Source organism: Rattus norvegicus, chromosome 5 (assembly GCF_021556685.1).
Source record: "Rattus norvegicus strain SHRSP/BbbUtx chromosome 5, alternate assembly SHRSP_T2T, whole genome shotgun sequence".
Taxonomy (NCBI): domain Eukaryota; kingdom Metazoa; phylum Chordata; class Mammalia; order Rodentia; family Muridae; genus Rattus; species Rattus norvegicus.
Window position 1 is genome coordinate 143,033,347 of NC_141538.1, and position 25,635 is coordinate 143,058,981.

At 46.4% G+C, this 25,635-nt stretch overlaps 1 protein-coding gene across 9 annotated transcripts in view; it reads left to right on the plus strand.

Moving 5' to 3' along the window:
* Inpp5b (inositol polyphosphate-5-phosphatase B) overlaps positions 1-25,635 on the plus strand; it is a 64,355-nt gene that overhangs the window by 20,429 nt on the left and 18,291 nt on the right. For 7 of the 9 annotated variants that reach the window (XM_087549963.1, XM_087549964.1, XM_087549970.1 and 4 more), the window contains 6 exon segments: positions 17,653-17,758; positions 20,895-21,062; positions 22,266-22,367; positions 23,772-23,886; positions 24,228-24,344; positions 24,907-25,094. In XM_087549963.1, coding sequence (XP_087406089.1) covers positions 17,653-17,758; positions 20,895-21,062; positions 22,266-22,367; positions 23,772-23,886; positions 24,228-24,344; positions 24,907-25,094 — 796 coding nt within the window. 9 annotated transcript variants of the gene reach the window in all.

A 25,635-nucleotide genomic window follows, 5' to 3' on the forward strand; every position in this document is an offset into this window, starting at 1 on the left:
CCTCTTCCTCCTTAGCTCACACTTCCCAACACACCCCATTGAGTCTGGGGTGAGGACTGCTCCATGCCCCAGTGCTTAAGGGATAAAGTTCAGATTCCCTAGTGCCACGTGAGCTTTACCACAGCCGGCCTCTACTCTCACCCAAACCACGACTCAACCTTTATTCACTTCAAACGTTGCTTATTGTTTCCGGAAAAAGCCCTGTACTTTTTTTTTTTTTTACCTCTTTGTTGACGACAGTCTTTTTTTTTTTTTTTTTTTTTTCTTTTTTTCGGAGCTGGGGACCAAACCCAGGGCCTTGTGCTCCCTAGGCAAGCGCTCTACCGCTGAGCTAAATCCCCAACCCCAACGACATTCTTTTGAGACAAGGTCTTCACTGTGTAGCCCTGGCTGACCTTGAAGTTACGGAGACCCACCTGTCTTTACCTCCCAATGCTGTGATTAAAGGCATTGACCAACTAGGCTGAATTTCCAAAAACTTTACTTTTTTGTGTCACATGCAAGCAAGCACGCATGCACGCATTCATGTGTCATGGGGCAAGTGTGGAGGTTCTCTCCTTTATCTCGTGGGTCCTGGAGATTAACTCAGAATATCAGGCTTGGCAACAAGAGCCATTTCTTTAGCCCTGGCTCCATTTTTACAAACTTGAACTTGAACTTTTGAACTCGCTGTTCTTCGCATTTGGGGAGGGATGTCTGTCTGAGCCAGCAAGGTGTGGCTCAGGCCTGTAATTGTAAATACTTGGGAAGTAGAGGCAGGAGGATCAGGAGTTTGAGGTCCACCTGAGCTGCTTGAAGGGAAAAGAAAAGTCTGCCTTTGGCTGAGCTGAGGAATCTAAATTATAGTCTTCACATGCAGCATGCCCCCTCCCTCTCCTCTTGTGAACTGCTCTGCACCGCCCCCCCCCTCATACCACCCCCGCTTCCTGGCTTGTTCTTCCCACTTCTCTTTCGGCCCTATCACCAGACCACACAGTTCACTGAAGGCTGGTGGAAGAGAGAGCCTGGAGGAAAAGTCAAGTCATCTCCAGTAGCCCGTCACCCCTGACCAGTGGTCAAGTGATTGTGTCAGAGTTGCTCCCCTTTAAAGCTTGGCTGCCTGTTTATGGTCCTTGTTTACCTACTGCGATTTGTACAGGGAACAAACCAGATTTTGAATTCAAGACTCAGAGCAAAAAATATGGTTTTTTTAGACTTGAGTTTCTGCCCTCCCCCCACCCCCCCCTTAAATATTTCAGTCCTGATTTTCCTGCATCTACCTCCCAGGCTCTAAAATTACAGGCATGTAGCACCAGGCCTGGTTTTGTGGTACTTTTTTTATGCACAGATCCTTTCTCAGAAAAGACAAAAAACAAGCCCAAACAAACCTGTAACTGTTTGGTAAGCAGGCTCAAAGGGTATCAAAGGGCTCTTTCTATCCTTTGTAATGCCAGGTGCCCTGTGTTATTAAAGTCACTCAAGAACTCCTAGCTGGACTGGAGACATGGCTCAGGGTTCAGGTGTCTGAACTACAGGCTGCTCTTCCAGAGGTTAATTCCCAGCAGCCACATGGTGGCTCACAATCATCTCTAATGGGATATGATGCCCTCTTTTGGCATGCTGGTGTATATGCAGATAGAGCACCCATATACACAAAATAAATAAATAAATCTTAAAAAAGTAAAAATGGGGGTGGGGGATTTAGGTCAGTAGTTCAGCGCTTGCCTAGCAAGAACAAGGCCCTGGGTTGATCCTCAGCTCCAGAAAAATAAATAAATAAATAAAAAAGAACTCCTAGCTTTGTGTACTGGGTACTATGCAAACAGTTTTCCTTTGCTATAAGAATAAAATTCAAGGGGTTGGTGATTTAGCTCAGTGGTAGAGCGCTTGCCTAGCAAGTGCAAGGCCCTGGGTTCGGTCCCCAGCTCTGAAAAAAAGAAAAAAAAAAAAGAATAAAATTCAAAGCCTGGAATGGTGACAGAAGGATTGGGAGTTCAAGGCCGACCTGCTGCTAGAAATAGTCCTATTAAGTGGAATTACATCATTTTCAGGAAAATAAATACAGGGGCCCAGGGAATAGCTCAGTTCTTAAAGTTCTTTTGCATAAGCACAAGTTGGCTCTCTGGCATCCATTGTAGAGCTGGGTTGGTGCCATGCTCTTTTAATTCCAGTGCTGGGGAGGCACAGGGAGAAGGGTCCCTGGAGTTCACGGGACAGTCTGGTCTAATTCACAAGCGTCAGGTCATTGAGAGGTCCTGTCTCAGAAAGGACACTCATGAGCACCAACACACACAAAGTCTTCCTTTTTTTTTTTTTTTTTTGTGCTTCCTAGATTATATGGATAAAGTCATGTACATAGATGATGATAACAGACGGCAGTTAGAAGTGACATTGTCTAGGGGAGTGAAGAGGACTGAGGGGGTAGGGAGAAAGAAGAGGGGTGGGCACTGGGTGTGTGTGCTCAAAGGGCATCATATACATTCGTGGAAACAGCCTTAGGCAACAGTATAATATAATTAAAGTTGTCCTCTTGTCCTCTAAAGAAGAAAAATGGAAAGTCCAAGGTTTGTGTGGAGTTCAAAGTCTTACCATTTGGCTCAGAATGTGCCACAATTATTATTAGCAGTTGTGATTTATTAAGCAATGACTGTGATCTATGGACCCTAATAATGTCCTGTAAAAATTCTAGGAGCTAGGTGTGGTGGTATGTACTTGTAAGGTAGCAGAAGGATCAGGAATTCAAGGCCGTCCTCAACTCTGTAGTGAATTTGTAAGTTTGAGGCCAGTCTCCTGTCTACCATGAGACCCTATCTCAGACAGCAATAAGAAGAGTTCTGGAAGGAAATCTTCATTTTTATTTTGGGAACATGTCGAGGTTTGTTTGGTTTGGTTGTTTGAGACAGAGTTACTCTATGTAGCCCTGGCTGTCCTGGAACTCGATTTGTAGACCAGGATGGCTTTGAACTCACAGAGATCCCCCTGCTTCTGTCTCCCAAATCCTGGGATTAAAGGCATGTGCCACCACTGCCCAGCAAGTTTGTTTGTTTGTTTTTGTTTGTCTTAATCATCATGACAAAATTCCAGAGGAAAACAAAGTGGGCCAGGAGATGGTTCAGTGGTTGAGAACGCTTGCTGCTCTCATAGAGGACCTTAGTTCAGGTTTTAGCACTCATGTTGGGCAACCACCTGTAACTCCAGCTCTAGGAGACCCAATCCCTTCTGGCTGTTGAGGACACACATACATATGTGTGTGTGCACCGTGTATGCGCATGCGAGTACACACACACACACACACACACACACACACACACACACACAAGAATTCATTTTAGCTCATCATGGCTTCAGATATTTAAGTTCATGGTTATCTGCCTTTGTTGCTCCCGCCCCCTTCTTTCTTCTTCTCTTTTTAAATTTCTTTTTTTTTTTTCTTTTTTTCGGAGCTGGGGACTGACCCCAGGGCCTTGCATTTGCCCAACCCCTCTTTTTAAATTTCTGTTTACTTCAGACATCTGGTAAAGCAAAACCTTCCTACTGGAAGAACATAGTAAAGGAAAGGTGTTCACTGCCCGAATCCAGGAAGCAGAGAGGAAGGTTGGGGGAGAGAAGGAGAGAGAGGGCCTGGGGCAAGACGCACACTTATGCCAGAAGAGGGCATCTGATCTCTTGGAGATAGAGTGGTTGTGAGCTGTATCTGTACCGTGATCTTCTGCAAGATCCCAAAGTAGGTGCTGATAATTAAACCCGATTGTCTGTGCAGGAGCAGCAAGGCCTCTTAACAACTGAGCTATCTCTGCAGCCTGTAAGTCATCTAGTCCAGTACTCTGTATCAGGGCACACTATCAAGTGCAAGGGGTTAGTACTTATGGAGAAGAAGGAAAAGAGCAGAACAGAATGTCTGAGTGCCTGCTGCATACGGCCATTGCACTCTTTATTTTGAGACAGACTCATACTCTGTAGCCTGGTCTGGCCTGGAACACACTGTGACTTCAGGACTGGCTTTGGAGAATCCTCCTGCGTTAGTCTCCTTGAGCCGCCATGGCTATGCATTTGATCATCATTTGACTTCTTGGTCGCACTAGTGCCACTTTACAAATGAGGAAAGAGATTGTCTTTTTCCTTTTTTTTTTTTTTTTTTTTTTTTTCCGGAGCTGGGGACCGAACCCAGGGCTTTGCCCTTGCTAGGCAAGCGCTCTACCACTGAGCTAAATCCCCAACCCCGAGATTGTCTTTTGCTTGAGGTTTCACATGATGTAATGGATGGAGCCAGGAAAACACCCAGCTTTATTTATTCCAAAACCTGGGGTTTTCCTCTCATGTCTCTGAAAGTACCAGACAAGGCTCTCTGAATTTACAGAGACACCTACCGAAGGCTCGTGTGGGCGAGCAGAGCCTTGTGAATGGGAAGGCAGGAGTTGAGGCTGGGTTCTACAGGTGAGGTGGCCAGGAAGTAGGAGGGACTCCATGTCCTAGGAGTGGGTGCAGTGTGTGGGAACCGGTCTTTTTAGATTAAGATGTCTGGGTAATGGATTAATGAGGTAGAATAAAGCCAATATGCAAAGGGCTTTGGATGCCAGTTGAACCAGTTTTGGCCTCAACCTGCAGGCATCATTTGACCCTGAAAGTTTTGGAACAGAAAGATGAAATCAGAGTTTCTTGTGGCCAAGACCAGAGACGACATTGGACCAGGGGAGGTGGAAGGGTCTCTTAGGCTCTAGCGGTAGCAAATGAAGAGGCTCAGCAAATTGCAAAGCTGAGGTCAGAGGAATGGAGGCTGCTGCTGATGGCGCTGAGAGCTCGGGAAGAGAGCATAGGTGTGAGGTCACAGTTTTCCCTGGAACCTACCCAAGTTTAGAACATCCTGTGAGGACTCAGGAGACAGAGGAAGGCTGAGCTGAATGGCCCTGCGTACAGTGACCCAGAGGAGGCACCAGACCTGTACCTGTACCAATAGTTACGGTGGCTTACCAGCTATCGGTTTCCATAAAGTAAAATGAAAAACTGAGTTGCTCATTTGTCGTAGTCACATTTTAGGTGTTTGGTATATTTAACCGTCATGCTTTTGACAGGGCATCTGCCCACAAAAGTTCTTTTTTTTTCCCCTCTGAGTTGGGGTCTCACTATATAGCCCTGGCTGGCCCAGAGCTTGCTATGTAGATGAGGCTGGCTTTAAACTCAGAGCTCTACCTGCCTCTGCCTCCCAAGTGCTAGGAGTAAAGGTGTGTATAGGAATGTTCAATTTGTTTTTGTTTTTATATATATTCATGTGTGTGTGGATGGGGGGGGGCTATGTCAGTGCGCCTTTGGAGGTCAGAGGACACTATGGAGTCAGCTTTCTCCGACATGTATATGGTTCTAAGGATTGAACTCAGGCATCAGGCTCGAGTGGCGAGCGCTTTACCCAGCTGAGCCATCTTACAGGCCCAGAACTAGGATTTTTTTTTTTTTTTTTAACATTGTTTTTTTTTTTTTGTTTGTTTGTTTGTTTTTTGGTTCTTTTTTTTTCAGAGCTGGGGACCGAACCCAGGGCCTTGTGCTTCCTAGGCAAGCGCTCTACCACTGAGCTAAATCCCCAACCCCAACTAGGATGTTTTGACTTGGGTCTAAGTATACATTTTTACTTTCATGCAAAAGTCCGGACTGTACGTGAGTGGTAGGCCTGGTGTCGAGAGTTTGAAAGTGGGACCTTGTCTCCTATCTTCGTCTTGTATTTTGGGAGTTGTTTGACTTATTTCTTTAGCTTACAGTTTTGGTAGCCCAAGGTCCAAGTTCGAGCAGCCCGTCCGTTCAGCAGGGTTTGGCAGTGTGTGAAGAAGAGGTCACACTGTGAAGCCAGAAGGACTCGAGGGCCAGGGTGGTTCTTTTTGTAGTGACTAGCCATTGAGGGAATGAACTGGTGTCTTTACAAGAACAGCCTTACTCCCTTCTGAGACTAGCATCCGCAGCTGACCCGGCCACCTCCAGGGCCCTCGACTTTTAGAAGTTCCATCACCGCTTGCCATTGCTAAATGAAGGGTAACTTTCCAGAGAAGCCTGTGGGCAAGCTTCATCCAAACCAGAGCTATCTGTCTGTGTTGCCTACAGACGGGCGCTGGCTTCTAAGTGCCTTGTACGTGAACATAGATTCACGGTCCTTTCTAGCACACGGCGATACAGCTGGCTGCACTCGGCAGCATCTTTGCTTCTTCGTCAGCAGTTCTGAACTCCCAGAAGCCTTGGGGGCTAGCAAGAATTTTTGTTTGGCTCAAGCTAGATTTGGCAGTGGAACTTCCTTTTACCAACATGAGTCTGTTCATGGATTTATTTATCCAGCATTGCTATTCAGAAGTCACACTGTGTCTCAGCGTCTACTGGGATTGTTATCTTTTTTTTTTTTTTAAAGATTTATTTATTTATTATATATAAGTACACTGTAGCTGTCTTCAGATAGACCAGAAGAGGGCATCTGATCTCTTTACAGGTGGTTGTGAGCCACCATGTGGTTGCTGGGAATTGAACTCAGGACCTCTGGAAGAGCAGTCGGGTGCTCTTAACCGCTGAGCCATCTCTCCAGCCCCCTGGGATTATTATCAAAATGGTGTAGGTGATGTCCTATCATTCTGAAGTGCCCTAAATTCTGAATTGCAATATACACTGGGCTCGGAGGTTTTGCAATCAGGCTCTGAGGTTCTGTGTTTGGCTATAAGAAGCCAGGCTAAGAAGCCTTAAAAGGCAACACTGTCTGTAAAGCAAGGTTTGTGTGGGAAGGTGGTGGTGGTGGTGGTTGTTTAAGATGTTAATGCAGAGTCAGAATTAAAGAGGAAGGAAGGTTGATAGATTGATTCCATACTTGTCCACACCCCAATCAAGTTGCAGTGGTTAGGACTAACCAACTAGGCTCTCAGTCGGAAGTGGCTTCAAGTGTAGGCATGGCAGGTAGTCATCAGGAATGCATTCAGAGATCAGCCCTAAGAGACGGCCCCAGTGAGGAGAAAACATTGTTTTCTTCAGTATTCTTTATCGACAGCCAGGTATGCACCACTTGTTATGGCAAGCCAGGGGCCACAGGAAAAAGAGTCCTCTGTCTCTCCAACTAAAGGCAAGACTCCTCAGACAGCTCAGCTAGTTAGGTCTCTGCCATGATAAATAGCTTCACCGATGCAAGCTCAGGACCTGCGTGTGCTGGGATCCCAGAAGCCGGAAGCAGAGCCAGCAGGTTCGGCTAGCCTCGGCTGTACAGAAGACAAGAGTGCAGACAGTGACCCAAGTTCAGTTTCCAGCATAACACAGACAGCTCACTCCCACTTACAACTCCAGCTCCAGGGGATCAATACCCTCTTCTGGACTCCTCACACACCTGTGTACACACACACACACACACTTAAAAATAAAATAAATCATCTTGTCTAAAGAGATGTCTCAGCTGTTAAGAGTACTGGCTTCTCTTGGTTTCCTTTCTCAGGAACCCATGATATCCCGCAGCCATTTTGTACCCCATTTCTAGGGGATCTGACACCTTTTGGCCACTGCAGGAACCAGGCATACACACAATATGGTCAAATACTCATATACATAAAATAAATACCTTTTAAAATTTAAAAAATAAATCTTTAAAACTGAGCATGGTACATGCCTTTAACCTCAGCACTTGGGAGGCAGAGGTAGGCAGATCTTTGGAAGTTCAAGGCCAGCCTAGTCAACATTGTTAATTCTAGTACAGCCAGGGCTACATAGAATGACCCTGACTCAAAAACAAATAGCAAACAGATTAAAAAATAAAAATAAAAGAAAAAAAAAAAACAAGCAAACCTTAAAGCTGGGCTGTAGGGATTGCTCAGTAGGTAAAGACATTTGCTGCTAAGATGACAACCTGAGTTCAATCGCTGAGACTCGCATGACTGAAGGAGAGAACCAGCTAACCAACTCCCACAAGTTATCCTCACCCCCAAACTCCTCCCCCACTTGGGCGCACACTCATAAACAAAGAACCAATTAAAAAGAGGACCAACAAACTGCCTAAGCAGATAAAGCACCTCTACCACCACCACCACCACCACCACCACCACCACCACCACCACCACCACCACCACCACCACCTCCACCAGCAGATACCTAAGGTATGGAGGAGGAGAAGCAGAATGAAGGAGGCTCTAGTAGAGGACTGGAGGCAGCTTTATGGAGGTGGTGGTTCTGAGCTGGGTTGTGAAGTGGAAAGGAGAGTGTAGTTTACAGACGCTGATAGAATTGGTGCATGGTCTTAGATACACACAGGGTCGGGGACAGAGGAAAGTAGTTTCATTGCCAGTGGGTTGAGGGCTTGGAGAGGCAGGAGTGAGGATGGGAAATGCGGCTGGAGAGACAGTCTGGGGTAACTTATAGAGGACTTTATGTGTTAAATACATAGAAGTTCAGGTTTTATTTCAAAGGTGACTTAAGTCACTGGGGGACTTAACACACAGGTGACGGGCTGAGAAGGATGATTTCTTCTAGCTGTTGACTGAATGGGTTGGAGGAGGGGAATGCAGGCATCAGCCTTGCAGAAGTCAAGGTTGAAGCTAAGGCATGGCAGTAGGGATGAAAAAGAGGGTTAAATATAAAATGTTTGAGAGAGCCTGGTGTGGCATATGCTGTTAATCCTAGCACTCCAGAGGCAGAGGCTGGCGTATCTCTGAATTGGAGGCCAACCTGGTCTACATATGGAGTTCAAGGCTAACCTTATCTTTGGCAAAGGAGACGGAAGGGAAGTGTGGTCAGAGGGCATCGTGGTGCTACGGAGGAGTAGATGCAGTAAGAGCTTCCCAATTGGCTTCCATGGTCGATGCCGGGAAGAAAACTTTCCAAGAACTGCTCACAGCTGGAAATTCCCCCAAACAGTGCCTTAAAGTTTCCATCCATAGTCACGAATGAAGACGGTCTCTCCCACCAAGAGGACGGGCAAGATGGAGCAGAGCAAGGCAGCTTCCTAGGAACACTGCCCATCTGTGGCGCAGAGCACAGATGTCCATCGTAGTCACAGCTCCTTAGGCTGAGAAGCTCAGGTCCCTCTGCCTATTACAAAGCCCCAGGAGCTGACAATGTTAGTGTCCCTGTGCTATAGATATCAAAAGGAAGACCTAAAGAAGGAAGTGACTTGTCATCACACAGGAAAACGGTGGTGGAGTTCCATTGAAGACCTTCAACTTCAGTTCCCAGGTACTCTCATTCCAAGCCCATAGTGTATGCCTGCTGCACTCCAGCGCCTTTCTACGTCTCAGGGAATTGCCCAGGGAGAGACAGCCCTGCTTCCCAAGGCTTATCTTTAGTGAGAGTGGCATCCAGTGTCTGGTATCCATGAGTGATTACAAGTCTTTTGTTGTTGTTTTGTGGGACAGCATCTCATGTAGCATCGACTGACCTTGAACTTGTTATGTAGTGGAGGATGACCCTGAACTTATCACTCCTTCTGCCTCCATTTGCTGAAAGCTGGTTCACTACACACAGTTTCCTGCAGAGCTAGGGTAGAACCCAGAGCACGAGCTCTCAGTGGAGCTACATCCCAAGCCTGTTTATAAATAGCACATGAACGCAGTGACTTCATATCAAATGATGGTCGTACTAACAGGTACTAAACCTTTTAGGTTTAGGTTTATTTAGGGTATGCGTGACTGTGGTATAGTTGTATGTGTGTACACACGCGTGCATGTGGATGCCAGAGGTAGAGATTGGGTATCTTTCTCAGTTGCTCTCTATCTTATTTTTCTTTGTTTCTTTGTTTCTTTCCTTCCTTCCTTATTTAGTTTTTTTGAGATGGGGGGGGTCTCACTTGTGTAGCTTTGATTGCTCTGGATCTCATATAGATCAGGCTGGCCTCAAACTTGAGATCAGCCTGCCTCTGCTCCTAAGTGCTGGGATTAAAGGTGTGCCACATGCAGCTCTTTTATTTTTAAATTTTTGTCATTATTAGTTTGTGGGTACACAGAGCGAGTGCATGTGTGTGGATGTCAGAGAACAACTTTGTGGAGTTCGTTCTTTCCCTCCATCTTTCCTGGGGAAGCAGGGATAGAATTCAGATTTACATTGTCCGGTAGTAAGTGTCCTTACCCACTGAACCATCTCCCCAGCCTTCTCCACCCATTCTTTGCCATAGGTTCTTACTGAACCTGCAGCTCACAGTTGGGCTAAGCTGGATGGTGGTAAGCTCTAACTCCAGGGACCCGCCTGTCGCTGTCTCACATCCACTCCCAGTGCTGACACTAGGGTTACAGAAGAGTATAGCATAGTGCTGAACGTGGGTGCCGGGGATCTGAACTCGGGTCCACGTGCTTGCTTGGCTGCACTTTACTAACAGAGCCATCTCCCCAGTGCCCAAGAGAAAACTCTTTTAAAAGTTAGATGTGTTACTCAAACTTTTCTGAAGCCTCCTGGGAGGGTATTGACAGGGACATGGTGAGAGTTGTCCGTTTTCACTGAGAACACAGCTCTGTTGAACACCAGGTTTAACAGTAGGGGGTGCTGCTTTCCTTGTGATCTTGTGATTAAAGGCAGGCCAGCGGGGTGAGTAAGCCTCATATCCAGGGGTTGGGGATTTAACTCAGTGGTAGAGTGCTTGCTACCCAAGGCCCTGGGTTCGGTCCCCAGCTCCGAAAAAAAAGAAAAGAAAAAAAAAATAGCCTCGCATCCAAATGCTTGGAACCTGAAGGGTCTGCTTATGCATAGTAAGATATCATGGATGGTGCCCACGTGTAAAGGTGCCATTTGTACAGTTTGTACATACAGGCAGAAGTATATGTTTATCGGAACGTGTGTGTATGTGAGTACATGTTTGTGCGTGAGTGTAGGTGCATGCATGAAGTAATGTTTCATGGTGTGGAGTTTTCCGTTTGTGAGCACCATGTCAGCATTCAGGAATTTTGGGACTCACCATGGCAACACAGGTTTGCAATCCCAGTGCATAGGAGGCTGAGGACGAAGGAGCGCTGGATATTTGAGGTCAGACTGTGATAAATGTTGAGATCCTGTCTCAAAAGACAAAAAATGAGGGGTGGTGAAGAGAAGGAGGAGGTGGGGGTGGGTTTCAAAGGTTGAGGGCTCGCTATTCTTGCAGAGGACAGAGTTTGGTTCCCGGCGTCTGTGTTGGACACATTTTGGATTCAGTGTCCTCTTCTGGCCTTCATGTGCACCCACACTCACGCACACACGCCCAGACACAGACTCACAGGCAAACACAGGAGAAAAAGTAAAATAAGCCTTTAATACAAGTGTATGTGTGCGCATATTTTGTTCCTGAGGAGTTGAACCCAGGGCTTCATACATGCTAGGCAAGTGCCCTACTACCAAGCTATAGACCCTCAGCCCTTTCATCTGTTTTTTTTTTTTTTTTTTTTTTTGGTTCTTTTTTTTCCCGGAGCTGGGGACCGAACCCAGGGCCTTGCGCTTCCTAGGCAAGCGCTCTACCACTGAGCTAAATCCCCAGCCCCCAACTTTTGGGTCTTTTATGACCTTATATTAGATCTGTCTGTCAATTAAGACAGCAAGTTTCTTTTTTTTTTTTTTTTTTTGGTTCTTTTTTTCGGAGCTGGGGACCGAACCCAGGGCCTTGCGCTTCCTAGGTAAGCGCTCTACCACTGAGCTAAATCCCCAGCCCCCTTTCATCTGTTTTTAATCAAGTAATCAATTCATTTTTTAAATGGGTCACTCTGTAGCTCAGGTTGATCTTGAATTCAGGGCAGTCCTCCCACCTGGTCCTCCAAGTGCGGGAATTCTGAGTGTACTCCACCACTTCTAGACAGAACTTCTGGTAGTTTTGGTTGTTGTTTTCAGTTTTTGAGACAAGGTCTCCCTATTATGTACCTCTGACTGGCCTGGAACTCTCTGCTGCGTATTTTCTGACCTAGAAGTAAAGCGACAGGGAGGGTGAAGTGGGCGAACACGCTCCCTTCAAAGCCTGGTGACCTGAGTTTGATCCAGGACACACATGGTGGAAGGAGAAAGTAACTCTTTCAGTTGCCCTCTGACAAGTGAATGGTGGCGTGTATGTGTGCCCTCCTCCCCTATGGAAATAAATGCATATTTTGACAGTAGGTGCTGTGAGCTGAGGAAATTTAGGAGTTTCTAGATTGAAAGAAGAGGGATATTTGAGCACCTGTGGGGAGCAGGGTCTGCCACAGTGTCCAAATGAATTTCCAACGTCTGAGCCCAGGCTTCGATGGAAGGAGGAGTTAGCAGTGTGGGTGTCAGGAGGAAGTGAATCCCAGACAGAGGGAGCAGTAAGAGCAAAGCCCTGGGCATGGCAATGATCTTGACACCAAAGAAGGAAGGATGGCAAGGCCAGGATGTGTGAGGCCCAGAGGCTTCAGAGGCCCAGGGCAGGGCCTTCTCAACTCTTGCTTCTGAGGGTGAGGTTTATTCTCAGTGTAATGGGAAGCTATTCGAAAAATTTTAGCAGAGAAGTGACCTCATCTTGGTACTTTAAGGTTTGCTACGGCTACTTTATGGGAAACCGACAATAGGCCTTATGTAAGCAAGCACGCAGACAGGAAGCTGCTGCTGTAGTCTTGTGAGAACTCCTGGCCGTGGTTTCGAAGGCAGAACTTGCTTCACCTGTCAGTGAATTAAATGCGTGTGAACGAGGAAAGGTCTTGGTGTGGTTTGTTTGCTTGTTTTAGGTCAGTTCTAAATAGCTCAGGCTATCTTCCCACAGCAGTGGTCTCCAAATACCAAGACTATAGGTATGCCCCATCCTGCTAGTCGGAGCCCTAAGTTCTTTTATTGTCTTGTTTTGTCAGCTGTACACCATAGCCCAGGCTGGTCTCATTTGAGGTAATTCTTCTGCCTCAGCCTCCCCAGCACTGAGATTACAGGCATATGCTGTAAGACAGCTGAAGTGTACTCGCATACATAAAATAAATATGTGCCCAGTATTTGTGAGATCCTTGCTCTGATCAGCTGGTTGAATGCTGGGACCATTTACTGGGATGCAGAAGGTGAAGCCAGGACATGGGAGAAGGAACTAGATGGAAATCAGATGAAAGGTATAGAACAGAAATGCAAATCTGAGACTCTGTTTAGTTGTTATGTGTGTGCCATGAGGCAAATTTTATTTTCATTAATCATATAGTTTTCCATAGCATCCCAGGGCAAACTGGAGGAGTCTGACTGGGGGCTTCCTAAAGGCCCAGAGTACCTGGGCTCACAGTGGAGCTTGTGGTTTTTGGATTTTCTCCGGATTCTTGAATGATGTAAATAGAGACTTTTTTTTAAAAAAAGATTTATTTATTTTATGTATGCGAGTACATTGTATAGTACATATTTATTTATGTATGCGAGTATAGCTGTCTTTAGACACCAGAAGAGGGCACCAGATCCCATTACAGATGGTCGTGAACTACTGGGAATTGAACTCAGGACCTCTGGAAGAGCAGCCAGTTAGTTCTCTTAACCACTGAGCCATCTCTCCAGCCTGTAGATAGAGACTCTTAAGGTGTTTAGAAAACTTCACTCTGCTTTTCCTAGTGGATGGCCTCCTTGGTGGGCAGGACACTCTTCTGAATCTCTGTTTTAATTTTATTTTTTATCTGTCTTTGAGGCAGGATCTTTAGCCTTAGCCCTGCTTGTCCTGAAACTCAGTATATTGACCTGGTAGGCCTTGAACTCGTAGAGATCTGTCTACCTCTTTTTGTTTGTTTCTTTTTGTTTTTTCAAGAAAGGGCTTCCCTGTATAGCCCTGGCTGTCCTGGAACTTGATATGTAGACCAGGCTGGCCTCTGCCTCCCAAGTGCTGGGACTAAAGACATGCACCACCACATTTGGCTAAAACAAAAATTTTTGAAGCTGGCTATGGTGATGCGTTCTTTACTCCTCGTACCTGGGAATCAGGGGCAAGTGGATCCTTATGGGTTTGAGGCCACGAGGGAAACTGTCTCAGTACACAGGTGGAACCGGAGGACAATTAGGAGGGGATAATTCTCTTTTCTTTCTCTATGTGGGTCCCTATGGGGATTGAACGCAGATTGTCAGCTTGGTGTCAAGAGCCTTTACCTACTGAGCCTTCTCACTGGACAGTGTAGCTCCATTTTTCTAGGCAAGGTCTTATTGAAGCTGATAGTTTCTCTGTGTTCAACTTGTCTGCCATTTTCTTTTTCTTTTTTCTATTTTTCGGAGCTGGGGACTGAACCCAGGGCCTTGCGCTTGCTAGGCAAGCGCTCCACCACTGAGCTAAATCCCCAACCCCTTGTCTGCCATTTTCTTAAGACAAGCCACGGAGTCTCACTCCTGGCCTGGCTTTCTTGTGCTCCCACTCACATTTATGAAGCAAGAGGCCCATGTGGAGGTGCTGGAGAGATGGCTTAGAGATTAAGAGCACTTGTTGCTCTTGCAGAGGACCTAGGTTCCGTATCCAGCACCCACATGGTGGCTCACAGCCATCCTGTAACTCTAGTTCCAGGGGATCTGTGCTGTCTTCTAATCTCCTCTGGCACCGGGCACACAGGTGGTGCACATACATACATGTAGGCAAGACCATCACGTACATAAATGAATAAATCAGGGAAAGAGAGACAGACAGACCGTGACTGACGGATCCATGTGTGCATGTATGTGAGTACACTAGGGCTAGGGAGATGGCTCAGTGGCTAAGAGCGTTTAAATCCCCAGCAGTCACTTAGAAAATAAAGAAAGGGGTTGGGGATTTAGCTCAGTGGTAGAGCGCTTGCCTAGGAAGCGCAAGGCCCTGGGTTCAGTCCCCAGCTCCGAAAAAAAGAATAGAAAAAAAAAAAAAAAGAAAATAAAGAAAAATTGAACTCCAAGGGCAAATGAATGAGGTTAGGAGCTGAGCAAGAGAACAGATAGGGAAGAGGTGCTTCGCTTTGGATCTTGCTAGGGCATGGGGTGGCAAAAGGGAGGACTGGCTTCCCAAACAAAGGAAGCAGTGAGACCCATCAGGTATCTACTGAAGGAGGTGAACGTGTACGATGCTGCCGGCTGTGCTAACTGGGCTGCATTTGGCCGTCCACATGCTTATCAGTTACCATAAGCAGCAGTTCATGGAAAATTAGAGACGAGGCTGGGCCCTAGAAGCCTGAGAGGAAGTTTGGGGCAGAAGATTGAAAAGACACAGGACAAGAGCAGAGGCTGGACAGAGATGAAGCTTTTTGTGGGGTTTTCGCCTCAGCTCCCAATTCTAAAATCTTGTATATTTTAGAACTTATTTTTTTCCCTTTGAGTCAGCGTTTCTCTGTGTAGCCCTGGCTGTCCTGGAACTCGCTTTGTAGGCCAGGCTGGCCATGAACTCAAGGGTCCACCTGTCTTTGCCGCCTGAGTGCTGGGATTAAATCATGTGCCCCGTTTCTGTCAGAACAGCTTTACTTTTCTGTGAAAACAGTACAGAAAAAATGTCCTCACCACACATCAGTTTCCTGCATCACTGTTTTGCACTATTGATGACACATTTGTTAACAGTATGAGATCTGTGTAGATGGATGATGATATTTTATGTATGTGAGTGCACTGTCGCTGTCTTCAGCCACACCAGAAGAGGGCATCAGATCCCATTACAGATGGTTGTGAGACACCATGTGGTTGCTGGGAATTAAACTCAGGACCTCTGGAAGAGCAGTCAGTGCTCTTAACCACTGAGCCATCTCTCCAGCTCCAACAGATTATTATTAACCAAAGCGCACACTCAGATTTCCTTGGACTTTTACCCATAGTCCTGTCCAGGACCCCCATGACACTGAACTCTCATGTGTCCCCTTAGTTTCCTCTGATCTGTGGCAGTTTCTCAGTCTTGCCTTGCTTTCGATGACCTTTGGTGACAGCTCTCAGGACTACTTCTTTTTGTCCTTAAACAGGGACTCTGCAGGGGGGCAGGGAGCAGTCTGTCCGGCAGGGATGTAGGTCATCAACGTGACTTATCACAGTTGAACCTTGACCACTTAGCCGAGGAAGTGCCTGTCACATTTCTGTTCCACAGAGCTTTGGTTTTCCTTCTTTGCCGGCTTCATGGATTGGAAGGAAGTCACTCCGCACAGTTCACCCTAAGGAGTAGGGAGTTAGCTTCCTCTGTGAAAGAAAAGCTGCTACGTGAGTTATTTGGAATTCTCTTTGGGAGATTTATGTCTTCTCATTTGTTTTATCATCCCTTGATGATGATGGTGATGATGGTGGTGATGATGATGGTGGTGATGATGGTGGTGGTGGTGGTGGTAGTGATGATGATGATAATGATTTTACATATTTTTAGCACTTTCCTATTTTCTAGCACTGTCAGGTACTTAAAGCTTACTTTCTGTGTTTCCTTTCTCAATCCTTAAATAGCAGTGCTTCTCAGGAGCCCACTATTGGAAGACAGTATTAGAACCTAAGGTCTCACATCAGGCATGCATGCTGCTCTTGTGTATTTTTGGTTCTCAGAGGACAGCAAAGGACTGTGTGTGGGGAGGGGGCCTGGGGATGGGGCACAAGTTTGTCCTTTGAGAAACGGTCTCATGTGTCCTACACTCAAATTCACTGTGTAGTTGAGAGTGACTTTGAACTTCTGGCCTCCCAGCCTCTATCTCCCTAACGGCAGGGTTGTTCTAAAAGACCACACACAGTCTACATGGTGCTGGGGAACTGAACCCAGGGCTTCATGCATGCTACACAAGCATTCTTGCAATTGAACAACATCGACATCCCTGTGTGAGTTTTAATTTAATGTTAATCATGTGTGTATGTGTGAGTATGTGACTCGTGTTTGTAGGGGACCTGGGAGGCCAGCGGCATAGCTGACGTTGGAGTTGCGGGTGGTTCTTTCTATATCCATAGCCACATGGCTCTTTCTAGCTCTCTTTCTTTGCTCGTCTGAACTCTCCTGTTTCAGTAGTGGGTCGCTTGGCTTACGTCACTCACCACCCCTTTCCTCGGTGCTCATGTGCAGTGGTTCCACAGAGGCTCATCTGTGCCCATCTTAACCGCAGTCGGAACTGGAGCACTGTGCATGTGGTTTCCCATTTGCCCCTAGGTTTACAAACTGGCTACTCATCTTTAGAGTTTTGTGGTTCACACTTTCCTTCCCTCCATCAGTGTAGTTGGATGCCTTTGTCACTTTCTCTATTCTACTCTAAGAGTCCCTGAGGTTGTTAAGTGATTCCCTTTATTTTTGATGGCGTTTGGAATCAAATCCAGGGCCTTGCACATCTTGCAAAGCATTCTGCCACTCAGTGGCATCCCCAACCCCTTAAGTTTTTGTTGTTTTTGTTTACTTTGTTTTTTGAATCTGGGTCTCACTGTGTAGCTCCAGCTGGTCTGGAACTCACTAAGTAGACCAGGCTAGCTTAGAGCTCACAAAGATCTGCCTGCCTTTGTGTTCCGAGTGCTGAGATTAAAGGCCTGTAGGTTGCCCTAGGGTTTTTGAGATTGGGTTTCATCATGTATTAGAGGTTGGCCTTGATGTGTACATGCAGATTCAGGTGAATGTGGAGGACACAGTTGTGTGTCTTCTGCAGTTGATGTCTGTAATCTGTGTTCCTAGCAGAGGGTGGAGTAGCTAAAACGGCTTTGTTTTCAGTGGCAAACCGTTCTTCGGTTGAACTACTGTTCCAGCTCCGTACACGTGACACTGCACAGTGTGGGCCTTTGCAGAGTTTCCAAGCAGGATGCACACTGCCAGGGACTTCTCAGCTATCATCCGAGAAGTGTGCTGTACTCAAACACACTACTTTATTTCCATCTCTTTAGGTGGTTATAACGTTGACAGCTCGAGGCCAAATGGGAGAGGCCTGCTGCCTTTGGACCAAAGCTCTGGGGCCAGGTGTCCGGATAAACCAGAAAACTCTCTCACAAGGTAATGCAGCCCTCCCTCTGTTCATATCTCGTCCTAGTGAGACAGCCTTCATTAGAGGATCAGCCCCACCGTGTATACGTTATTTTAGGTAGCTGAAGCCTAAGATCTGTTCTAATGTATGGACACGGCAGACCTACTGTGTTTGCCAAGCTGCAGGCTCTCACAGGACTGCTGTGTGCATCAAAGTTTCATGCTTCACTGTTTTATGGCTAGGTCACAAGGAATTACATAAGGGGTGGAGACTCATCTCAGCAGTTAAGAGCACTGGCTGCCTTGACAGAAGACTCAAGGTTTCTTCCCAGTAGCCACATGGCTCCAGGGGATCTGATGCTCTTGTCTGGGAATTGCACTCCTGTGTGTGGACCCTTATGGACACACACATACTTAAAAACAATAAAATCAATCTTAAAAAAAAAAAAAGGAAATGGGACTGCATAGGTTGGGTAGAGAAGATGGTTCAGTAGATAAAGTATTGACTCACAAACTTGAGGACCTAAGTTCAGTTCAGATGCCAAAAGCGCAGGTTAATTTTTCTTTTTTTAACATAAGGCAATAGCCAGGAACCCCTCTAGAACTTGAAAGCGCTCTAAGTCTGGTGTAGAGATTTAGAAAATGATCTGAAGAGGTACTTTGGCTGTGTGGAGCATTAGGTGTGCAATTGGGAGAACCAGATCTACATCCCAACACCCAAGTAACAGGAGAGCTGTTCAGCGGACACATGTTTGTAAACCATGTGCCAGGATTGGAGGATGAGGTCCTGAGGTATGGGACGGAAGGATCATTGGGACTTTCTGGCTTCTACCTTAGCTTTGCAGACAGGAGCCTCAGGTTCAGGGAAAAGGCTATTCTGATCTGACTGAAGGCTAGGCAGAGTGATGATGGAGGAGACACACACACACACAGACACACACACACACACACACACAGACAGACACACACACACAGACAGAGAGAGAGAGAGAGAGAGAGAGAGAGAGAGAGAGAGGGAGGAGGGGGTGGTGGTGGGGAAGAGGATGGAGAAATCATTAAACTTGGCGTAGAGGCAGGTGGATAACTGTGAATTCAAGGACAGCTAGGTCTACACACTGAGTTCCAGGCCATTCCTCCACCCAGCAAAACCCTGTTTAAAGCAAACAAACAAAAATATATGAGACTGAACATGTCTGATTTTACCTCACATTCTTTTCATACCTTTTGCCTTGAAAAGCTTATTGTTCTTCACTCCTTCCTCTCCATGCATAATTGCATTCAGTGATTCTTTTCTGTCTCATGCCCTCAGGTTAGAAGCGGGCACCAAATACCCTGGCACTGGAGTCACAGATGGCTGTGAGCTACTGTGTCGGGGCTGGGAACTGAGCCTGGTTTTTCCACAAGAGCAACAAGTGCTCTTCACCACTGAACCATCTCTCCAGTCACCCTCCCCTACATCTCACTGTGTAGCCCTGGCTAGCCTAGAGTTTGATACATAGATAAGGATGGCCCTGCCTCTGCCTCCCTAGTACTGAGATTAACATGTGCCACTGGTGGCGGTTTAAATAAAAATGGCCCCTATAGGCACATAGGGAGTGGCTATTAGGACCTACGGCCCTGTTGGAGTAGGTGTGGTGTCATTGGAAGAAGTGTGTCACCAGGGATGGGCTTTAAGGTCTCAGATGCTCAGGCTTGGGCAGTGTGTCACTGTCTCTTCCTGCTGCCTCCAGATCTGGCTGTAGAACTCATAGTTACTTCTCGGCACCATGTCTGCCTGCATACTGCCATGCTGCCTGCCACGATGAAGATGGACTGAACCTCTGAAGCCAGGCCCAATTAAATGTTTGCCTTTATTAGAGCTGCCATGTCATAGTGTCTCTTCACAGCAATAAAATCCTAAGGCAGTCATCATGCTATATAGTCTTACATAACCTTGATATGTAAATAACAGTGGTCCTTAGTTCTGTTGCTGTACAGAGACACCACGATCACAGCAACTCTTATAAAAGAGAGCATTTAATTGGGGTTACATACAGTTTCAGAGAATAAGTCTACTATCACTATATATACAGCATATATGCAGTATATAGTATATATGTGTGTGTATACACACACACACACACACACACACACACACACACACACACACACATTATATACACAACATGGTGGCATGCAGGCTCACACTGAGGCCGTTCTTGAGAGCTGCATCCTGATCCATAGGAATAGGAAGAGAGCCAGGGCCTGGTATGGGCTTTTGAAATGTCAAAGCCACCTCCAATGAAATATTTCCTCCAATAAGGCCACACCTTCTAATCCTTCTAAACCTTCTGATAGGTCATTCCTTGGGAGCTATGCATTCAAATATATGAGCCTGTGGGGCCATTATTCAAACCACCATACCTGCCTTAGTCAGTGCTGGGAATGGTTTTAAGAGCCTTAGATAGTTTAGTCCATTAAGCCATCTTCAACAAGTTTCTTGGGTTGTAATGTAGGACCCTGGGAGGTGAATATGCTATATTCTTCTTACATTACCTCTTGAATAATTTATATCCTGACTACAACGACTACATAACAATGCAACCTAGATTTCCATTGCCTTTTATTTTTACTTACTCCAGGGAGTACAGAGGACCTTGAGTCTTGTTCTGTGAGGCCACAAAGATGCAGGAAGAACTCTCACACCTGAGTTCTAGCCACTCCACAGCCTCCAGCGGGACGAGAGAATTTTTGTAGTGCTGGGGGTTAAACCCAGGACCTTGTGCCTACATATCAAGTGCTCTGCCTACTGAGCTACGTCCCTTCCTTTTTTTCTCTTTTTTTTTTTTTTGGTTCTTTTTTTTTCGGAGCTGGGGACCGAACCCAGGGCCTTGTGCTTCCTAGGTAAGCGCTCTACCACTGAGCTAAATCCCCAGCCCCATCCTTTTTTTCTCTTAAGGTGACCTTTGTGACCTAAGATTCTATGAATATAGAAAAATCACTAGACCAATTATACCGTATAATTGACATATCAGTTTACTTACTCTCTCATTTGTTGTTAGCAAATAAGTTTAACTTGACCTCTTTCATTCTGTGATACAGGTGGTAATGTGTGGGAACATCTAGTTTTATATTCCTTTTCCATACTGTACTCAAAATCTGCTTAAAATGCTTTTATTTTTTCCAGACAGAATAGATCGAAGGCTGAAATTACTGACATGGTTCGCTCCTCCACGATCACGGTATCGGACAAGGCTCACATTTTATCCATGCAGAAGTTCGGGCTGCGAGACACAATGGTGAGGTCACACCTCCTGCAGAAGGAAGGGGAGTATACCTACATCCAGAACTTCAGGTAGCTAACTAGGTCTCCACAGTTTTATTTCCTTTGAGACAGAGTGTCTCTGTGTGGTTCTGGCTGGCCTGGGACTCATTCTGTAGACCAGGCTGGCCTCAAACTCTTGGAGATCTGCCGGCCTCAGCTTATGGAGTGCTAGGATTAAAAGTGTGCATCGACGGTTTTTCAAGGCAAAATGACGTCTCTGGAATGTCAACATCTGCCTCACATACCTTGGATTCAGAAATTGATTCTATTTGATGTTGTTCCTTCGCAAAAAGTATTATTACATTTACTTCTTAGGGGGTGTGTCGGGTAGGGCATCTGGTATCCCAGCTTGGTCTAGAACGTAAAGGATAAAGGCATCCTCTTGTCTCAGCTGTGTAAATGCCAGGGGTTACAGATACGTGCTACTGTGCCCCACTCCTGGTTACTCTTCCTTTTGGATGTGAGTGCGTCAGGCTCTGTGGCTGATGAGCTGCAGTGAGTGGTACAGCTTGGCCCTATTCACGGGGCTGCTAAGGACAGAGCAAAGGGCAGTGCCGAGCCTCAAGTCTCTGCCTGGTATCTATGCCTTGAAGAAAATCATTGAGGTTTAGTGATCTTGTTAGCTGGGCTCACTGAACGTTAAACGAATTAGGCTTTCAGAGCTCTGGAACTTTAAAAACCATTGTGTTGGGACTATAAGGTAAATATCGTTTCTAGGCATGTGGCGAACAAATGACCTCTGACCACTTTGCATTGTTTTTCTTTCAGTAGCACCTGGGGCAGGCGTATGGTGCCTTATGTCTTCACGGTGGCTATTTAAGGGAAGGAGGAGGAATGTTCAGAGAAGCCTGGCTTGCTTGTTCTACTTACCTACCCACCTACCTACTCACCTACCCACCCACCTACCTATCTACCTACCTATCAAGCTGTCAAGCTATTTAATTGAGACAGTCTCTCACTAGGTAGCCATGGTTGCTGTAAACTCAGTATGCAGCCCAAACTGGTCTCGAACTCACAGCATTCCTCCTGCCTCACTGTCACAAATGCTGGGACTGTAAGTACGTGCCATCACACCTGGGTCAGGGAAGACCTTTATCATTTGCAGCTACCTTGGTGCCGTAGTCATTGGTCTAGGTTAAATAGGACATTTCTTATATCTCAAAATGCCATTCCACAGAGACTGAACCCTGACTTTCTGTTTCTGAATCACTAATTGAGCCTCTTTGGTAACAGGTTTTTTGTGGGAACATACAATGTGAACGGACAGTCCCCCAAAGAATGCCTCCGGCCCTGGCTGAGCTCCGACACCAAGTCCCCAGATGTGTACTGTGTAGGGTAAGTGCTTCTCTTTCATTCTTCTAGCTCCTTAGAATAGAGAGCCATGCTGAGGGAACAGACATGAGCTGAGCTGAGTCTTTGTGGCAGGGAAGGAACTGAAACATGAGCTTAGCTCAGAGACAGCTGTGTGTCTAGTCAGTGTTATTCCTGATACACAGAGGTCTGGCCACGTCCTGTGCTTGGTATTTAAATGCTGATATGAACTTAGTTAGTATAACCTTCTGTTAGAAATTGGTGTGTCGTTACTTGACATTCAACACAGTTTTCGTCACAAAGCAAAGAGTATTTCTGCCAGGAAAGGAAGGTTCACTAAAGTCTCATCGGTTAGTCAGTTTTATATATGCGCATATGTGTGCATGTACATTCGTGAGTGTGGAAGCCATTGGTTACTCCCCAGGAATAAGAGAGACAGACAAATAGGGTCTCTGTCTCTAGTCTGGCTGCGGCTCTGCCTGTTTCTGCCTCTCAGAACTGGATGTGGATCACCGTGCTTGGCCTGTGTGTGTGTATGTATTTGTTTGTTTGTTTGTTTGTTTTTACATGGATTCTGGGGATCATACTCAGGTCCTTGTGTTTGTAAGGCAAACACTTTGCTGACTGGGTCATCTTCCCAGTCCCTTGCTTTACAGTTTGAGAAAAAGTCTATGTAGTAATGGTTGGCTTAGAACTTGCTATGTGGGCCAGGCTGGCCCTCCTGCCTCTGCATCCAAGTGCTGGCATTATGGTGTGAACCATCGAGCCTGGCTTGCTTTTTGTTTGTTTGTTTGTTTGTTTGTTTGTTTTTTCGGAGCTGGGGACCGAACCCAGGGCTTTGCGCTTCCTAGGTAAGCGCTCTACCACTGAGCTAAATCCCCAGCCCCGCTGGCTTGCTTTTTATTTCTTTGTTTTTTGCAATGCTGTGGATTAAACACAGGGCACTAAAGTGTGAGAGACAAGTGCTTTCCTACTGAGCCCACACTCAGCCCAGGCATTAATTTCTCCACATTCTCCTTGCATGACAGTCATGAGTACAGCTGGTGGCAGTGGGAGTGGTTAAAGAAGCCTGAATGACTTAGGGGAAAGAGCTAAACTGTGGGGTTTCTATAGATCAAACCAAACCAAAGAAAAGATGAACCTAGATTCCAACTTGAACTTACTACATAGTCTTTGTTGACCTAATGAATATGGGTATACAATGGGGGTGGAGGGGTGTTCTAATTAGTCCAGTGGTTAGGTTCTGGAGAAGAAATGAGCACATGGTTAGAGAAACACCTAGTAAACTTTCTGTTCTCTGGTTCTGTTTACTTTTATCTTTCTGAGGTCCTGCTGTTAAGCATGAAAGCTAGGACCGTGCACCTGAGTGTTCGGGATGTGTTACCTAAATGTCGCCTTCCTCTGCTTCATTGGTCGGCTCTCCAACAGGTTCCAGGAACTCGATCTGAGTAAGGAGGCCTTCTTCTTTCATGATACCCCAAAGGAGGAGGAGTGGTTTAAGGCTGTGTCAGAAAGCCTTCACCCAGATGCCAAGTACGCAAAGGTAAGTGAGGGGCCTGCAAGTCTGAGATAAATGTTCAGTGAACAGTTGTCTGTGCGTGTGCGTGTGTGTGTACCTTCAGTGTAAGCCATATCTGTTCAACCCCACAGAGCTCCAGAGGGGCCTGTCTGAGTGGAACGACTCGAGATCTTGACACTTGTAGGTGGGTTAGGGTATCACGTACCATGCTCAGTGAGTGGAACAGACTCCCTTGTGCCTCGGCCTGGAGGAGGATGTGTGTCAGTGGCTCAGCCAGCTCTCCCACCACACTTCCCCTGAGGAATTCTGGCTTTCAACTTCTATCTGCGGCAGCCATCACGTGAGACTTGGGCTCTGTGTTCCAGGTGAAGCTCATCCGGCTGGTTGGGATTATGTTGCTGTTGTATGTCAAACAGGAGCACGCAGCCTATATCTCAGAGGTGGAAGCTGAGACTGTGGGGACAGGAATCATGGGAAGGATGGTGAGTACTTGGTAATATCCTACAGCACATTGAGGACCTTGACCCCTAATGTGTTGTTCACTCAGCTTCTTGTGATGCAGGAGCCATACAAGCCCACGTAGGATGCTGCTGTTGCAGGGCGAGCTGGACCCTCAAGCAGGGATGGAGTGAACAGATAGCTGAAAAATCCAGCCAGTGGATGTCTTCATCCTGGTAGCTAGTGCCAGACCTTCTGCTTGATCCAAGTATACTATGTAGTATGCTACGGAAACTGTTTTGGCCACCAAGGAAAGCCAAGTCCCATAGTTTTGCAATTTCCTCTTCTTCTTGAGGCTTCTGGGGGTCCTGTCCCCTGTAGGAGCTGAGCTGAACGTGCAGTGGTTCACCAGGGATACAGACAAAAGAACAGAAGGTTGAGAAAGGCAGAGCTCTAGCCTGAGTTTTTAACAGAGATGGTTGGTCATTTTGCTCGGAGATTTGTATTCTTCTCTATAAGATACAGAAAATAACCACTCTGAAGACAAAGACAAGATATCCCGAAAGTCTGAAGGTTTAAATGACTGAGGGGGAATCCTTTCAATAGGGGAACAAAGGAGGAGTGGCCATCAGGTTCCAGCTGCACAACACCAGCATCTGCGTTGTCAATTCCCACCTGGCAGCCCACACAGAGGAGTACGAGAGGAGGAACCAGGACTATAGAGACATTTGTTCTCGAATGCAGTTCTCTCAGGTGGACCCGAGCCTCCCCCCTCTCACCATTAGCAAGCACGAGTGAGTCTGAGTTTCTTTCCTCCTCAGTCCCTGCCTGTGACTGCCAGGCTGGGTTCTCCATTGTGCCGCGGATTCAAATGCTGGAGGCTGGGTGTCTGCCAGGTCTTACTTGTTTCTTGGAAATTCTTGGCTTCCTAAATGATCATCTGGAAGACCTTTAGAACCATTACCAAGCATCCCTTGTCCCTGCAGAGATAGGATTTATTTGCCTAGAAATCTGTCTTGATTGAGCACCAGGGGCAAACATCTTAGGCACAGTTTGGAGCCCTGTTTCCGGTTTCCGTGTCTGCCCTACCAGAGCACGAGCACTCGAGAGTGGGGCCTGGTGCTTTGTGCCTGCCCTTGCTCATTTCTCCTTGATTCCAGTGTCAAACCCATAGTTGCAACCTCAGCAGATTTTACTCGTTTCGCTTGTTCTTTTTTATTTCATTTATCCCCAAAGCTGGCTATTTGTCAGGTTTCAAAACCTTGGAATTTCAGACTTTATGGTCACAGTTAAAGTTTTTGGAACTTCTTTTATACAGAGGAAGCCCCTGGGGTC